General features: G+C 31.5%; 1 protein-coding gene across 1 annotated transcript; it reads left to right on the top strand.

Moving 5' to 3' along the window:
- Positions 1 to 2,283: 2,283 nt before the first annotated feature.
- LOC148622378 (G kinase-anchoring protein 1-like) lies at positions 2,284 to 15,067 on the top strand. Its single transcript, XM_088572247.1, has 10 exons — positions 2,284 to 2,492; positions 5,505 to 5,642; positions 6,388 to 6,465; positions 6,947 to 7,085; positions 7,503 to 7,639; positions 8,990 to 9,091; positions 9,694 to 9,757; positions 11,058 to 11,128; positions 12,335 to 12,418; positions 13,394 to 15,067. Exons 1-10 carry the CDS (start codon positions 2,322 to 2,324, stop codon positions 13,415 to 13,417), a joined length of 1,008 nt encoding a protein of 335 aa, XP_088428373.1. The 5' UTR covers positions 2,284 to 2,321; the 3' UTR covers positions 13,418 to 15,067.
- The last annotated feature ends 4,403 nt before the right edge of the window (positions 15,068 to 19,470 follow it).

The following is a 19,470-nucleotide window of genomic DNA, read 5'->3' as shown; positions in this document are numbered from 1 at the left end:
AAGCTATAAAACTACTTTTAAAGCAAATCTAAATTATGACAAGTAAATAATAGCTCAGCCTTTATCAATAATATATTTTCAGTTATGATATTGTAAAACTTATCAATTTATGTAGTCACCCTCTCACAGACATAATAGATTATTTTCTAGGCACTGGATAGAGTAACTCAGCAAAGTAACAATAAGAAAAATAATAAGAACCTAGCAGTTGCCCTATAGTGATCACTCTGTCCATCTGTCTGTTACAAACATGTGTCTGGGCTGTACTTATTTTATCTTTCGATGTAGGCTTTTGATTTTAGGCATGTGGGTAGATTACATAAAGACGATGTGTAGGGTACTGTGGATAGTGGTCAATTACCTTGAACTTTGACCTCAAGGTCAAATTCCTGTTTTTCAGTAACAAAGTTGTGTCTGGGCTGTAAATATTTTGTCTTTCGATTAAGGCTTTTGATATTTGGCATGTGGGTAGATCACGTAAAGATAATGTGTCACGTACCATGGAAAGTGAGAGAAAAGCAGAGGATGCTTACCCTACCGGTGCACCTGGTCCATGCTCCCAGTTTTTAGTGGAGTCCAAGTCGCTCATTTGCTTTTGTTACTTTGTATGTATGATTTTAGTTACTTTATGTTCTTTGTTGTGTATGTCGGTTTTCCATGTCTTGTCTTTGTCCCTGGATTACATTCTTTTGATTATTGCTATAACCTTGGTTCGCTTGATTACTCTTTTATAGTCACTTTCGCGTGAGAAAATGAGGACCATTTTAATGGTATATTTTTTAAATTTTTTTTAAAGTATGGTAGTATTTGCATCTGACATAAGATATTTCAGATTCATCTGTTATTTACAGCTCTTTGTAAAGACATTAAATATAAAACTTAAATGTTCATGTACATTGCATATGAATAAAGCACATAATTTTTTTTCCATTGTCATGCAAGCATGTTTTCTAGAGAATCCAAATAGCATGCCTGAGATTTAATTAAGAAAGAAACTCCCAAGCTTTTAAGAATCATCAAAACTAGAAATCCCTTTACACTCTTATACATTATTCAGGGACATACAAAAGTGTACATCACTGGCATAGTTTTAAATGTACATGCATTTCATATACAAAAAAAATGCTGTTTTCTGCATTACCACTCTTTGTAGTAACACAGTAAAGATATAGAACTACCTTAACATTGAACATTGAACAGATATAAATATTTTCAAATAGGTAATTCCCTATTGTTTCCTCATGGGATTCTATTTTCAGCACAATTATCAACTGTGCTTTTAGGAACCAGACCGAGTTAATGACAAATTCATGTCATTATTTTTCAGTTATATTTAGTATTGGTCCTGAGGAATTGATAGCATAAAAGACTATCTTCAAGATCGTAAATATTTCTGACATGCAACTACAAAATGTATTGACACCGTGGTAGTGACAAAATTACCCACATTTGGTTTACACTCAAGTTTGATGTACAAGAATATGATAAATTACTTTTTATGTCATTTTGAGACAAAATTAATGAGAAGTAAAGGAATTTCCAAAGCAGCAATTGTTACCGGCATTTGAACTTTCACGCTTGAGTGTCAGAGATCGACACTTACTCCACGTGCGGTGCCTGATTAGTGTAATTGGCGAATTAGGAGATCGTTTACATAAAATTTTGACACCTGTTGAGAATTGAAATTGTTGGGGTAATTCAATTGTCACTTTCGCCGCTTGAACCAATGTTGGGCTTACAGCTCTTGTTAATGTTTTGTAATTTCGAAGATTTCAGGTGACGAAATGAGACTCGATCATTCTCGTCATTCTGAAAAGTCCTTCGTCATTGGCGAAAATTACGAGCGCTAGAAAAAAATACCCAATAGATCAAGTAAAGATGTACCATGGATAGTGGCTTATGACCATGAACTTTGACCTCAAGGTCAAATTCCTGTTTTGTTTCGTTTACAAACTTTTTGTACAGGCGGTACCTTTTTTGTCTTTCGGTGTGGGCTTTTGATATTTGGCATGTGGGTAGATGTTTTATATTATTAATAAATCAGGAATTTGTAATATTAGAAAATGAATTTTTAATATTACAAAATGAATTTCTAACATTAAAAAATCTTTTCTAATATTAAAAAAAACGATTTTGTATATTACAAATTCATTTTCTAATAATACAAAATATTGATTTTTGTCCACTTTGGCTTGCCATATAAATTATTTGAATCAAGTTTTGGACTCTCAGGTAACAGCGAAAATAAGTTCACGAGTTTCCCGTCACCGAATGCGGAATTACAAAATCGTAGAGTTACCTCCCCATTTTCACATGGAAGAATGGCAGCAGTTGCACAAACTAGATTTTCTTTGTTAAAAATCGAAGATGATGATGACAATGAAGAAGTAAACAAGAAATCAAACGGAAATAAACAAAGTAATCAACAAAGTGGCAACAAAAAGAAAAATAAAAAGAAGAAAAAAGCGGAACAACAGCTGCAAAATGATGAGGTATGAAGTCATTGATTAGAGCCTAGAGATGATCTTGGAATTACACTGCTGGTTCAAAGTCTGTGCTCTTATGTAAATTCTTCATGGTCTCGCTTTATTTTCAGTTTTTGTCTTAATTGAATGGTATAATAAACAGAGTTCATTATCATTTGTATGCACTGATTTCAAATATTGAAAATGGAATTGCAGTTTCACTTTCATTTTAGAAGTTCACTACACGTAGCAAATTTTGTTTCTCTAACACTCAAGTCAGAGTTTTAAATCTGTGTCAGTCAGATTTTTTTACTGTGAAATGTGAGTCTTACACTAACCCATCTCGGACATACATGAAGTTCTGCGAAAGTACTATTGTTTGTGGGGTACCAATTTTTGTAGATTTCGTTGGTAAGTTAAACCACGAAATTTAGTTCCCAATGAAAAGGATTTTTTACTTTTAATTGTATGACAGCATTATCAAAACCACGAAGTCAAGAATCCACATACTTGTGCTTTTTCCCTAAACCACAAAAATTGATACCCACGAATGTAAGGACTTTCACAGTAAATTCTGGAATTTAATTGTGTACTGAGAATCACTTACCTGGTTGTGAAATTCACCTAGCAATTTCCTTGATCTCGGCTGACAGTAAGAGCGTTAGTACCTGAGCTCCCAGGTCACTGACCTGTAGAATTCATTTGGGACCCCTGAAAATCACAACAGGGGAGTACGGTGGTTCTGTTTAAAATCTTAGTCCAGTCACCGAAATCTGTACTAGAAATACAAGTTAATACATGTAGTTGATTTGTCTAGCTTTAATCCAAGCCGTTGGCACAATAAACAGCAGTTGAGACAATTAGCATGTGGTATTAATGATAGACAAATATTAAGTGAAAATTGTTTAAAAAAGACATTTATCGTTGATACATACTTCATAACTGTCCTGTATTGAGTTATAAGATTAATTGCAGCCCATTTGATGACCAGACACACATCAGAGACATTGTAATTAATGTGTTCATTTAAATTTCTTAAAACAGACATTTATATATGTACAAGAGAGTAAACCTCAGTCAGCATCAATGAAGGTTCGAAATATTTTACTTATCATAAGAATAAAAATATATATAGGTTGTACTTGAAATGTACTTTAAATAGGAAATGCCTCAAGAGGTAACTTAAAGCATTTTTAGCACTCGTTTGGACAACATACAATGTACTGTAACTTAAGATTATTATGGACGATGTTCATAGTCCTGACTAAGGGCTTCTACTGAACAATTCTTACGTACATATTATATAGATGTCTTGGGACCTGTAATTACATGTAGTTTCTTTTATTTCTTGAAAAGCTATTCAATTATTAAATCTGTCAGAAATTAAAAGCATCATAAGACTTTTTACAAATCCGTCACCCGAAACAAATTAAAACAATCAATACTTTCGAAGTGTTTTATTTATAATTATTAATAGTAATTATCAATTGCAAAATTAAAATATCAACAGATTGCATTATTACTTTATAAAAATATGAACTGATTTTTCTACATGATATCTCCCACTCATTGGAGCTGCAAATAAAAAATAGCACATCAACAAATGATAAACATATACAAAATAAAAAATAGATGATGCCGAATTTTTAGTGACATGACTAAATTTTTATCTTAACTGGAGTGCTCTGAATTACCTGAGAAACAGGAACAGAATATACATGGTATCTTACAATGAATTCCCTTTTATGCCTCATTGAATTTTACAACTATTACAATATACAAACAGTCGGTGTTGGCTAGGTGGAATCTGGGTGTTGAACACTCAATATGTCAGTGTAACACTGAGTTTCACTCAGGTCTGACTTAAGTATTAGAGAACCATTCCACTCTGAGTGTAGAGTATCTTTGACTTTCCATATGACTGTACCAAGTTTATTGTACTTTTTGTTAGGTATAGGATAAGATAAGATAGTTTTACTTACCAATCATGGATCCTTTCGAGTAGAAAAATTTAATACAATAATTATGCAATGATTTTAAAAAATGTGCAAGCACAAATATAATCATGTAGTCTAGAAAAGTATTTCTGCTCAAGGGTTGTTCCCCTTTGTATGTTTTGTGTGATAATCTGCTGTGCTTCAATATTATACATGTAAATTGTTAGTAAATAATTTGTCAATTTGTAAATTAGCTTTTTTTATTATGCCTTTGACTCTTTCCCAACAAGCCTTTGAATGAACAGTTGTACAGTAATAAATAATTCTGGCAAGTTATTAGAGTATGTTTAATATACATGTATACTTAACAATACAATACCTGCTATAAATAATATTACACAAAAGCTTTTTCTTTTCCTTGAACAAATGTTTCTGTTCAGGACTTTATCTCTCCTGAATTTTATCATTTCTTTTGTTAAAACCTTGAATTTTAATGTTTCCCAATTTTTGAATTACAACAGTATTTTCATTAGTCATCAACTAAAAAAATGTTGATGTGTCATCTAAATTCTTAAAAGTTTGACAATGGTATATATAGAGAGCCATGTCATTAGTTTGCCCACATGACGATCCAGAGTATCATTGCAGGAAGAACAATTTGAAAATATAACATTGACACTTTGTGACACAAGTTTCAAAAAAATTTTAAAAAAATGAGTTGAGAGACCATTTTCATCACATAAAACACTTTTTATTGTTATACTATACCCTTCATGGGAAGTTTCATTCCTTATTGGTTAAATGAATTAAAAGTACTTTATAAGCATAACTCAATATATGTAATTAGATTGGTGAGTGATAAAAAAAAATATTTAGTTATATACATGTGAAAAGACCAGAGCAAAATAGATTTTCTTTTTATTTGTTAGGGGAATGCATATTCACCAGTTCTTTATTTAAAATAAAATGCAAGAACTAAAGAATACAAGTTGTCAAGCTACATGTATGTATCGTTACATGTACATTTTAGGATAATTTTATCCGTTTGTTCCTCTTCATGTCCTGTATCAGCTTTTGTAAATATATTGTACATTATTTATAGTTAAAACAACTAGCCTTTGGATCAGCAAAACACAGAACACATTCAGGAGGTGAAATTAATAAACACAGAGGCAAACAAAATGGACAGCCTGGAGCTACTGAAGATCAGTGGAATGAATGGATGAAAGCAGATAAGAATGTAAAGAAATAACATTACTTTTGTTAAAGTTGAACCAAGCTTTATTTTGTTTCATTATTGTTTTTTATTTCCTTTTACAACTCAGAAAATTTTGTTGTCATATAATGTTATGGTGCTGTGTCATATGTCTTGTCAACTTCAGCCTCACCTGAGGTCATATTGTTTTTGATTGATAACTTAAATATTGGCAGATATTGGTATTGATTTTGGGGTAGTTTATGTAGCTGTTTTGGAATTGACATAGAAAAACAAGCATTTTGTTTAAAAACTGAACAATTTACATTTGAATAAAGATTGCTTTGAAATTGAACTGCTAGGTTTAGGATTATTTTGATTGATCTAAGGGGTTATGGCCCTTTTAATTGAGGAATTAAGAGGTCCAAAAGGGCCTAAAATAAGCATTTTGTGAGACTTTTCATAATTATTTGTAGCTTATTTATTCTGTGTACTTGAAAATTTTAAACTGAATTATTTTGATTCAAATATGATATTATATTGTTTACTTGATGAGTACTGCATGCAAAAATTAGGCATGGCTTGTGGCAATTCCAATTAACATGAAAATTAACTTGAAATGTAATTGATTGTAACTGAATGTTTAGATTTAATGGTATCAAGTTATAATCAACACTTTGTGCATGCTTCTCAAAAGGCTATGAAATGACTTACCATATTAGAATTATCTATTACCTGTACAAGGTTATTTGAAAATAAACAGGAAAGGAAATGACTTATGTTTTTACAGTTTGCTGCAGAGTCCTATGAGAAAGATTTGGAACAAGCTCTCCTGTTAAGCAAGATTGAATTTGAAGAAAAGAAAGAGGTGGGTCTTTTGCAAGTTTAAAGCTATTGTATAATTAATTAAAGTTAGAATATGGTGTAAAGGTATTCTTTAAAAATATTGCCAATGAAATACTGTGAGGCATTAATATTGGTAATTTAGCAGTTGGTATAAAAATCATCAAAGTAAGGTTGGTGAAATATTTTCTCTAGGTTTAAGTACTTCGTTCACCACTAAGTTTCTGCCAAAATAAGGAATGCAAAAAGTTTTTTTTATACCTTTTTGTCTAAATATCTCAAAATTTTACACCTGCAAAAGTAACCTGCCATACGATATAGAGCTAAGCTTTGTTGTATACTGGGAACAAAAAAATCAGTTGTACCCCTACATTTCTGAATGTAGTCAACAAGAAATGTAAAAATCTTCCAGCTCACAATAAATATGCAAAAATAAAGATATATCTAAGCTTGTAAAATGTATTATACATGTATTGTACTTACATTTGATTTAAATTGGATGGCAGACAGTTAAAGCATTGAAGGAGGCTGGTGTTAACATAGAGGAAAATGGAACAAAAGAAAAGAAGAAAAAGAAGAAAGATAAACCACAAACTATGAGTTTAGAAGAATTTAATGCAGGAGGAAAGATTGCTCATAATGATGGTACAAAACTATACATAGTACATAGATTTCTATTTTAAATGAAAAGTGTTCAAAATCAGCCACTATTTACATACATTTGAATGCATTTTACATTGTGTATTTATGTTGTGAGAAATGTTTTTTTTTTAAATTATTGAATTATTAAAAGAATATCAGCAGTCAATGATTTCAATGAATTGGAAATTATATCTGTATAGCTTGGGCAGTATTAAAACACTGTCTATATTGTCTCCTTATCAGGATGATATAAACTATGAAGTTTTTAAAAATCTCTTTGATTGGCTTTTCCTCCTGTTCATGGTATGTTTTTAATGGTCATTGACATTTTATGGAATCAAGTATTAACCTCAGTGGGTGAAAGATTATTGTGGGACTAAAATGAGATATGTTTATTAGAGTTTTCTATTGTAATTTTAGATAATCATATACCAGTCCATTCGGCCAATAATCCAGATACACCTAAGTCAGAAGCTGATCCTAAGTTCTTTAGTCATGTGGAGGGTGATGTTGAAAGGATACTCAGGAAAGAAAAAATGCAAGAGGAATATCAAAAGGTACTTTATTCAAACAGTAGTGATGAATTTTTGTCCCTTGCCTTTTGAAAAAGCTTTCTGTCTGCTGTCCATCCATTTGTCCTAAAAATAGTTTCCTGAGCATAAATTCTGTAAAGGTTTTGTGCTTTTTCACGAAGTAATACTAGCTGATTAGTTAGTATTAAGGAAGACATCTATTAATTTTGAGGTCAAAAGTCTAGGTCACATGTACATATATGATTTCTTCCTATTCTTTGATGATCGATTATTTTTCAATGAAATTCAAGTAAACTGTTTAGAATAATTTTGTTTCTTTTTCATCCTAAGATATAATGTATGGATGTTTATAATGAGTTTGACTTTTATAGATTTTAGGTTTTTTGAAATGTTTACAACTTGTCACCTTTTTATACACCGCCACACAAAGATACCCTCTGAAAAGGGTTTCCAGATGATGACATTATAAATATTTTGAAGGATCTTTTTCAAACTTTGTATAGTTATTGATTATCATAAAATACAGATTGAGCTCAAATTTCACTTTCATGAGATCATTTCCACTGAAGTTATTGTCATTTTAAGTTTTTTTCCTCAAATTTTGTTGTTGTTGAGGTCTCAATATTAATTTTCCCATACACTTCTACAGTGAAGTGCATATTTTTAGGATTTTTTAAAAATATGTAAATTGATTTAATAAAACTTTCACTTATGTAGCATTTCTGAGGACATGTGAAAAAATAATTTTCCATAAAGAAAATAGAGTGAGTCCGCGAGGATTGGACAGAAAAGTAGTCTGGAACTATAAATAGCCATTTTCTCTACTTTCACTTTTGTTTTGCACTCATCAAACCAACCTTTCCAGTGGAACATTTTTATGTTTTTATGTTAGATTTATTTTTTTAAAAAGTTTGTCGTCTTATAGTGTGATGTTTGCTCTATTTTATAAGTCATTGCTCATATCTTTTGACAAAACATTAGTTTGTACAGAGGCAAAAAGAAAATGCACTATTTTTATGACATACACCCACTCAGAGATATGCAATGCGATACTGGTACCTTGATGTTGATGAATTGGAGTTATCATTCTTTGAATATTAAAGAATTGTGAAAATTGGTTCCTTTTGGGTTTCATGAAGTTCAGTCAACACAACGTGGCTCAGTATCATTAATGTCTCATTTGCTGTGCTTTTTTTCATTATATGCACTATTAGATGAACCTGTACTTAAATGCCCATCTTCAACATGGAGTTAAATTAACAGAAATAGTCAGTATATAATGGTAAATATCCAAAAATGAATTTAGCAAATTTTGTTGTAAATTAGGGTTATAGAATTAAAAGACTTACAACTGTATATGAACTGTATTTTCAGCAATATGCAGCAGAAAGAGTGATGACTTCAAAGCATGAAGCAGAAGTTGCCAAAAAAGATAAAGAAATTGATTTTTTAAAAGCTACAGTTAAAAAATTAGAGGTAACTTTCAACCATGAATGGAGATATTTAATGCAGTTATATATGGACAGTTTTTTTTTCTCAAACAACCTTTTATCAATGAATTGCTACAATGGGGCATCAAATATTTTTTTATTCAAAACTAAAACTACTTAATTCAGATGCTAAAGTTATTTTATTAGAAGAAAAGAATTTTTTTATTTGGAATTTCATAGTTTTTGATTTTTTTAAAAAATATTTGAAAAGCCCATGCTTTGTTCAAATTTAGGCATGTTGATATGTTATCCATTATGCAATTCATATGAATTATATGATATTTTTATAACATTTATAAAGCAGATAACTTAATCTGCTATATAAATGGGTGGCCTTGGGCTGACATTTTCATATTGGTGGGGTTGTTGTCTCTTTGTCATATGCATCATACCTATTTTCATTGTAACTATCTGAAGCAATAAAAACAATTATTGTAAAATTATCATTTTAAGAGTTTTTCAGAAAAGGTGAAAAAATTGCTCCTAGTCGAGTTCTTTTTAAATGAAAGCACTGTTTTGTATTACATTGTATTAATAAGAATCCAGTTGGAATCAATGTCAAATGCAGTAATACATTTAATTTTCCAGGAAGAATTCAAACAAGTAAAGAAAAGAAATAAACAGTTATGTGTTATATTAGCTCAAGGTGAAAGTAAGTACAGGAATATGTTTGATGAACCTTGTGGTCAATATACATAGGTGTGAAGTAGATTATCAAAACTTGAGTGTTAAAAGCATGGTATAAAGTTGATATTTATTTCTCTCTCACCAAGCGTTTTCTTGTATTAAACCACCTCAAATCATCTGGATTTTATGTCTTAGCAACTATGCAATAATTAATTTTACTGAAGATTGCATTTTAAGGTATGTAAAAAAGGCACACATTTTCCCACACATGCATTTAATTGATCCACTATGCGACATCATTCATTCAGCAATATTGAGATTTGTAAAACGAAAGAAATCAGCTTGTGTAATTATTTATAGTGAAGATCTGGGATATCCTCCACTCGTGCTAAAATGCTATGTCTTTCTCTTGTTCCGCTACGCTCCATTTGGAAAAAAGGTGGAATTTCTCACACTCATGGAAGATATCCCAGATCTTCACTACACACTCGTTTAAGAATCTAATATTCTTTGATAGTACGAAAATGTATCTAAAGCACTGTTGATTAAGAAACTCTCATAGCATTTTTAATACATTTTTATATGACCACAAAAAGAGGTATAAAGTTATCATAGATTCAGGACTGAACAGTTTTCACATTATGGTATCATGCTGTACTGTTGTTGAGATCATTGTCACACATAGACATTTCATGTCCAGAAGATAACTTGAGTATAACATCTCTACGAAATTGTGTTACAAGGCACTATACCACTATAGTAAGACTGATTCAATTTGGGGTTGTGACTTGAATCATTATGAATTAGTGGCTAAGAAGGGACAGTGGAAAAGTATTTTCCTGATGTTTGGACAATTTTTTAAGTAAAAGTGCTTAGGTCTCTTTTAAGTTAAACTACAAGGTGTCGAACTACAAAATGAAGGCTGGGGTTATGAACCTTTAAGGAGTTACGGGACATAAAGGGATTACTTCTTTTATTATGGTTAGATTATTTTCCTGTCAAACATTTAATCGCAATCAAAACTCAATCTTGTATCAAGCTTTAATGGTGTGTATCTACTTACTCAAACTGTTCAGGGTTTGACTTCTGTGTGTTTTATTGCATATATTGAAGCAGGATAGAATACAAAATTACTCTAGAGTAATAAATCAGTATCATAATTCTCACATTGTGTTACAGTAGTTAGTAAAAAGATCTTTTGAGCACCTTCACCGTAACCGAGTCAGTTGTTATATATCAGTTTAGCTTTACCAGTATTATTGGCTTGTTATATCTCCTCTATATTAAACAACTGATGCTTATATTATGATTATTGTACTTTTTAGTGAAAGAAAAAGCTGAAGTACTGATGCAAGTTCAACAGTTATCTGATGTAAAAGATGAGTTAACACAACAGGTAATCAGATAAATATAAATTATGTTAACCAATCAATAAATGATATTTAAGTGAACTCATGAAATAAATTTATGTTAAGTTTATAGATTCAAATTATATCAAAGCTGAACATGTGATGAACAAAATTAGATTTATTCCACAAGTTAATCATTTTTGAGTTACCACAAGACATGAATATAATTGTAGTCAAGTATAAAGTTTTGATTAAACTTGATGATTCTTTAAAGCAGAGATTGATAAATATAGACTTGTATTGACTTGTATAGACTTGTATTGACTTGTATAGATTTATATAGACTTGTATAGACTTGTATATACTTGTATAGACTTATATTGACTTGTATTGACTTGTATAGACTTATATTGACTTGTATAGACTTGTATCGACTTGTATTGACTTATATAGACTTGTATTGACTTGTATAGACTTGTATTGACTTGTATAGACTTATATAGACTTGTATAGACTTGTATTGACTTGTATAGATTTATATAGACTTGTATTGACTTGTATAGATTTATATAGACTTATATAGACTTGTATTGACTTATATAGACTGTATAGACTTATATTGACTTGTATAGATTTATATAGACTTGTATTGACTTGTATAGACTGTATAGACTTATATTGACTTGTATTGACTTGTGTAGACTTGTATTGACTTATATAGACTTGTATTGACTTATATTGACTTGTATAGACTTGTATCGACTTGTATTGACTTATATAGACTTGTATTGACTTGTATAGACTTATATAGACTTGTATAGACTTGTATTGACTTGTATAGATTTATATAGACTTGTATTGACTTGTATAGATTTATATAGACTTATATAGACTTGTATTGACTTATATAGACTGTATAGACTTATATTGACTTGTATAGATTTATATAGACTTGTATTGACTTGTATAGACTGTATAGACTTATATTGACTTGTATTGACTTGTGTAGACTTGTATTGACTTATATAGACTGTATAGACTTATATTGACTTGTATTGACTTGTATAGACTTGTATTGACTTATATAGACTTGTATTGACTTGTATTGACTTGTATAGACTTATATTGACTTGTATTAACTTGACTGTTGTTTTGATTATTTAAATCATTTGTATTGACTTGTGTTGACTTGTATAGACTTATATTGACTTGTATTGACTTGACTGTTGTTTTGATTATTTAAATCATTTTAGGTCCAAGAATTAACTGCAGATTTAGAGAAGGAAAGGTCCAAAGTGCATTTAATGAAAACAGAACTTGATAAATTAAAGGGACATGTGAGTGTTGACAGAAATTAATGAACACATAGGCTGTGAAAACATTTTAAAGAATAGTTTTATGTTAATCAGTTAAAAGATGTATCATAAAAATTACTTTATTGTCTGTTTTACATGTTTCACGGTTTCCAATGGAAATAAAAAAAGGAACATTTTGACCCTTAATGTTACATCTTATTTGATGTAGCCAATGGTTGTTATATGTTCAAGTTGAACCCTGATTTTACCTTCAATTTAATGTCAAATCTTCTTTTAGAAGATATATAGGAGGAATAATATTGAAGACCCATTATCAATAAGCATGCATCAGTCGTAACTATATAGCCATTTTGGCTACAGTAGAAAATAACCTTGATTGGAAAGGAGAATTTCTTCTTGAATGTTTTGCCAGCAAAAATTTTAGTTGGATATCACTATAATAAATAATATTTGGCACAAAGAGAGGAGCTAAGAAAACAATTAAGGTTAAATAATTCAATAAATTCTGCTATAATTTAAGATTTGGTTCAGACCACGTGACAGGGCAGAATTTTCCACCTAGCACATACATGTGTACATGGTTTTCTTTTGTGTCACTAAGTAGTTCCAATTGGAGCATGCATATCACATTTTAAACTATTTTCGCATTGAAGATTGTGGAGATTGCCACCTGTCAATAAGTTTATAAAATTTCCAAAAAATTAATGGAAGTGTACAAAGTTATTTTAAATGCTCTAATGGCAATGGGGAGTTGAGTTAGGGGAACATCTGTGAGGCATATATAGTTAATATTACAATGCTATGAAAATATTTAAGGAATCTTACAAATATAAATCTCAGTCGTAGACTCTGTTGATAATTGACAAGTACAGTAAGCTAATCGATGGTATGGTATCATCTATGTATATGCTTTTATTTCCTTTAGTAAATGTAATTTCTCATTTCTTCTTAACACCTTATCCTTATTGACATTTGACCTTTGCATTTTATTTTCAGGGAACAAAACATGGTGTAAAGTAGACCTGAAACAGCATTGACAGAAAAAAAGGGGCATCAGTGGAGGACACAGTATATCTCTTAATTGTTTGACAGCTATCACATAGTGATTGATCTGGTTAACATCACACAGTGGATCAGAATGTTTTTGTAGTCTGTTGTTAATGAATTAAAAATGATATGTGTACTTCAGGTTGGTTTTGTGAGTGTAATGTCTTATGTGCAAAAGATGTGTAAAAATGAAACTTGAATGTCACATGATGTATGTACGAGTTGATAACTTTGAGAACTGCATGATGTACATGTGTATTGAATATGTTAAGGTACATGTATAAATTGTTTTTCAATATTGATTATCATGACTTAAAGATGGTTTATTAAAGGTGAAGGTCGAGTATGGTGTTTATGTAATGATATCTCTGTGATATTTGGGTTTCTACAACCCAATACCTATTGCTTCTTTACTGAGTTTGATTTAAAGGTACAATGAACATTTTTACACAGCAAGGAATTCAGTCATTCAGCTTTTGTGTGTTATTTTATTCTATTTTGACTGAAATAAGACATTAAATTACTTCATGGGCAAAAAAGCTAGTTATAGTAGACATGATATTTTTTTTCCAGATTTAAATCAGAATTTCCTTTGTTCAGATCTTGATTTTAATGTTACATTTCTTTTTTTACTGTATATTTACTTCTGATTTCATAAATTATCAATTTTTTTGTTGGGTTAGTAAAATCATGTCTGATATATATATGTACAGTCTGACTGTCTTGAAAAGCATTACCTCTCAGTTACAGTTGTGATACATTGAATTGTATTTTTTTTTTTATGTAATTTTTTACCAATGAATTCTTTTGTTAACTTTTTTGTGAATATTTTGGGAAAAATTTTTCTGCATCTTCTACACAAATTTAAACCTGATTTTAGTTTTTAGGTCAGCACATTCATGATTTTATCATATTTTCCATTTATAGCTACATGTACCAAAGATACAAGGTCAATATATTCTTCCAGTTACAGTAAATCAAAAATGTCAGGCAGTTTTATGTAAATATTTGGTATATGATGTCTCTTGCTTGGCTTCATATTTGGTAAAAAAAAATGGATAAAAATTATGCTCAACTGTTGAGATACATATAAATGGTTAATCTACTCATGTAATTAAACCCTTTCCAAAAGAAATGCTCCATTTTCACATTAGAATAGATAATTTGTATTCAAAACTTTGTGTTCAAATGCTTACTGGCCATTCTAAATTTTATTAGGCCGGATTTAACTTTTTGATTTGATAAATTCAAAGTTATGTGTGACTTACTTTTAATAATAAGAAATGCCTACTTTTGTCTTTGCCACCTATCTGTATTCCTGTGATTAGTAAACAGTTATAAAGGCTTATATTCAGTTAAATTTGTTCCATTATGTTAAGAGCCAGTATTGTAATAAATTTAAACAGGCACCAGTATTAAAAGTAGTTTTTATCACACATGATGTTAAGTGAACTATTGTGACTTCACCCAAAGATTTAAACAAATGCTTTGCTATGGAAGTCAACCCTAAATCTACTATTTTATCTGTTTTTTACTTTGATAATGTCTTCATAGATATTTTCTTGGATGAGCATCAGAACATGCTTTGTATTTTCTTAATGACATTAAAATTGTTTCCTATGAGATCTTTGTTTTGTGTATTTGTGCATATTCCCCATCCTCCATCACGAAAACATCACCAACAAAATTCCCCTATATTTCAAAGACCAATCCATACCAATTATTTCATATTCCTTTACTTCACCCACTGCATCCATAATTTGCAATTATAAAAGGCTATTGCAGAACCTCGAGATTGAGGACTTCAAGGCTAGACTGTTCTTGCAAAAGCTCTCCATTCTAATATGGTCCGTCTGATCACATCATTACGGGAGATTTAACCATCATCGAAAACGAATCTCTGTGTAATATACTTTCTAGAGGTCTCAAGTGCTGTGAACCATGCTCCATAAATTGGAATTACAACTTTAAAGTTGTTATGGATGCCGTCGAGGACTATGCAAGAAAATGGATAAAACGAGAACAAGAAGACATTGATTCTCTGTCAGAGTGGTTAAAGGCTGTGAGGTCTTTAATTTTGAAACGAATGAAAGTTTTAAGTAGATCAATGAGTGCCAAAGCTACATCAGTTTTCAAAGACCCTGATGTAGCAAAAATATTGTCTTCTTTACATGACAAGTATGTTGTACCAGCAGACAAAGCACAAAACAACATTGTTTTTGTCTGCAAAACGTTTTACATCAAATGTTTATTATCAGAGGTAGACGTAGAAAATAATTGCTGTGATAAGACCTATACTACTACCACACTCTCCAAAGAAGAGATGGTGGAAAACTATAAATCTGTACAATCCTCTTTTGGTCTTTCTACCAAAGACGATGATTGTGATTTACCGTCTATGTAATGGATTCCTAAACTTCACAAGAATCCATACAAACAACGTTTCATAGCTGGATCTGCAAAATGTACCACCAAACCTCTTTCAAAACATTTAACTTCTATACTCACAACGGTCAAAGAGGGTCTGCAGTCCTACCACAACACTTGTTACTTCCGTAGTGGTATTAATTCAATGTGGATCCTGAAAAAATTCGAAAGATCTTTTGGAGACAATCAGTTCAAGACTATCATCTGAATATAATAGCATTAAAACCTATGATTTTTCAACACTGTATACTTCTATTCCCCATACTCAGTTAAAATCCAGACTTAAAAACATTATACATCGTTGTTTTTCCAAAAAAGATGGTACACCTAGATACAAATATATAGTTTTTGGTAGGGATTCCTCATACTTGGTAAGAAATAATTCCAAATCATCTTCCAAATATACAGAGGAAGATGTTTACAAAATGCTGGAATTTTTAATCGACAACATATTTGTCCAGTGTGGTGGACGTGTTTTTCAACAAACGGTCGGCATTCCAATGGGAACAAATTGTGCTCCTTTACTTGCTTACATATTCCTTCACTCCTATGAGGCTGACTTTATAGCTGATTTGATTCGAAAGAAAGAATATCGTTTGGCTAGATCCTTTAATCTCAGTTTCCGCAATATAGATGACGTATTATCTTTATTCTTTGATTCCGTGGATTTGGTACATCGCATCTACCCCAGAGAACTTGAGATAAAGGATACTACAGACACTGTAAGGTCAGCCTCATATCTTGACATACACTTAGAAATCGATGGTAAAGGAAAATTATTGACCAGAATTTACGACAAACGTGATGACTTTTCATTGAGAAATGTCAGCTTTCCTTTCATCTGTGGCAACATCACTTCAGCACCTGCGTATGGAGTGTTCATATCACAACTCATACATTATGCCAGAGCTTGCCGAACTACGCAGACTTTTTGTGTCGCGCTAGAACTCCATCAGATAGGCTTCTGGAACAGGGTCATGTTGCTACAAGATTGAAGTCATCACTACAGAAGTTTTATGGTCGTCATCATGAACTCGTGGATAGTTATGGTGTATCCGTCTGCACCATGAAAAACTGATTTATTCAACGTGTCATAGTTTTCTTTTCCTCGTTTGTCTACCCCGGACTTGACTTTTTATGATTATGAGCAACTCGGCGGGTGTTTCTAGGAGGGCAGAGGACGCTTACCCTACCGGTGCACCTGGTCCATGTTCCCAGGTTTTAGTGGAGTCCGAGTTGCTCATTTGCTTTTGTTACTTAGTATGTATGATTTTAGTTACTTTATGTTATTTGTTGTGTATGTCTGTTTTCCATGTAGACCTGGTCTTTGTCCCTGGATTGCATTCTTTTGATTACCGCTATAATCTTGGTTCCCTTGATTACTCTTCCATAGATTGTAGACTTGTGCATGAAATATTCACTAGGTGAGTAAAAGACTTGCTGCACATTTCAAAAATTCTCTTTCATTCTGGTTGGAATGTTAAATATTTAATTACAACTGTATCAAATTTGAATATTGTTTCCGTACTGGTCACAACTGACAACTTTATAATACGACGACTTTATGTGCTAATTATCATGACAAATAGTGATATATTATCTCAACTGGTCGTAAAAGTTAAGATATATCTGTCGACATAAACTATCGCAATCTGAGAATTTAAAGTTGTGAAAATGCCAACTAGTATCAACAACAAAACATGTGAATTGCGATACATAATGTTGACTTTTTCGTGAATTAACTTGACTTATTGACTTAATATCTCGACAAAAGCTAGTTTTTCGTGGTAAGTGACGATAAATTATCGCGAAATTTCGCGTTCGTCGAAATTATATCTCAACAATTCAAGTTATTTCACAAAAAAAGTCAACATGATTTTTCACAATGCAAATATTTGGTAGCCGACAATACTTGGCATTTTCATAACTTTAAACTATAAAATTGCGATAGTTTATGTTGAAAGATATCAATACCTTCACGACAAGTTGAGATAACTTATCTCCATTTTGTCACCATAATTAGCTCTAATGTCGTGATATCGGTAAAAAGCTATTGCGAAAATATTTGTCGAAGCTACATATTGGCATGACTCTCTATAAGTCGTGATAATTAACTGGAACGGTCGACATAATTATCTTAACTATCACGAAAAATTATCGTGACTTTTTGAGATAAAATTGTCATTTACGTCGACAAAATATCCCAATTATCACGACTTTTCGAGATAATCTTTCGCGACTTTTATTTATCACGATGACAGAAATAGACTTCCATACTATTCAAAAAGGTCAGAAGTCACGGACAACTCGCTGTTAGTTCCCTGTGTGTGCTTGATAAACCGTTGCAATAATTCGTATAGGGTCTGTTTACCAAGGAATGGTACTTATTTTTCCATAGTTTTGACAAGTTAAAAATGTTAAATGATATACAAATTTTGATTGGAACCTATAACTTATTTTTTCTAGTTGAGATCAGCTAAAAAATTACAGTAAACGTCCATAAAATACTTCGATACAAATGTTATGCTTGTACCATTAATAGCGGTTAACTTGTGCATGAGTCTTCGATGGAGTTGTAACAAAATTTATATTCCAGAAGGGCCATGTGAGCTATTGCCATCACTCTGCATCCATCGTCATTGTCGTCGTCTGTCATCGTTATTAACAATTTTTCAAAACTTTTTTCTCTGACACTACTTGACCAGAATCAAACTTGGTATGGATGTTCTTTAGGGTCGTCTGCCTAGAACTGATTTTCGGATTTTTTATCCGTCGAAAAACAAGACTCCCTTCACTGAAAATAAAACACAGGGATCAGACAGCAGTTTTCCGCATATATCTCCAAAACCGTTAGGTTTGACAGGGTAATAGTGTACAGCCTGATGAGATCTGTTGTTGCAAATCTGTTGAGCCAAGTTGAAGTAATTGTCATTTTCCAATGATTTTTTGCTTACTTTCAAAAATCTTCTCCAATGACACTACTTGACCAATTGGAAACGAGCTTGAATTGAATATTTCTTACGGTATTCTTACCTAGAACTGGGATGGGGATTATTGATCCGTTGAAAAACATGGCCGCTGTTACTAAAAGTAGAACATAGGTCAGACAGCAGTTTTTAGCATATATCTCCCAAACCAGTCTATGGTATAATTGTTCCTTCGGGTGTCTTGAACAAAATGACAAATGGGATTTTTATCTGTGAAAAAACATGGTTGTTGTTACTAACATAGAAGTTAGACAGCTTTTTTCATTTATATTTTATAAACCATTAGGTTTAACCAAATTCTGACATAAGTAAGTATGTTCAGTATGATGCGATCTTTGTGTGGTTTAAATTTGGTACAAATCTGCATATAGCCATGTTGGAGCTTGTCGTAAATATGGCTAGAACTTGTTCTTTGACATTGAGTGCTACAAATCTCTGTAGCTTTCTTTACAACCTTTAATGAAATAATAAAAAAATGTGACAAATTTCCTGAAGTAGGTACATATTGGTAAGAGTGTATCACTCCCTTTCCCCACCCACATCTATCTCCGAGTGTGCATGACTTCCTATCACTTAGATCATGGATATCACCATAGACATCTTTACTTACAT

Source organism: Perna viridis, chromosome 3 (assembly GCF_037379345.1).
Source record: "Perna viridis isolate PV_CMFRI_1.1 ecotype Kerala chromosome 3, ASM3737934v1, whole genome shotgun sequence".
Lineage (NCBI taxonomy): Eukaryota > Metazoa > Mollusca > Bivalvia > Mytilida > Mytilidae > Perna > Perna viridis.
This window is presented reverse-complemented; position numbering and strand designations above follow the sequence as displayed.

Bases quoted from the DNA above. Each gene is read 5' to 3' on its own strand.
- LOC148622378 (XM_088572247.1), top strand. From the start codon at position 2,322: ATGGCAGCAGTTGCACAAACTAGATTTTCTTTGTTAAAAATCGAAGAT. The intron at 7,086-7,502 runs GTACAAAACTAT...TTGTAATTTTAG, and splicing joins AAAGATTGCTCATAATGATG to ATAATCATATACCAGTCCAT. The intron at 11,129-12,334 runs GTAATCAGATAA...AAATCATTTTAG, and splicing joins AAGATGAGTTAACACAACAG to GTCCAAGAATTAACTGCAGA.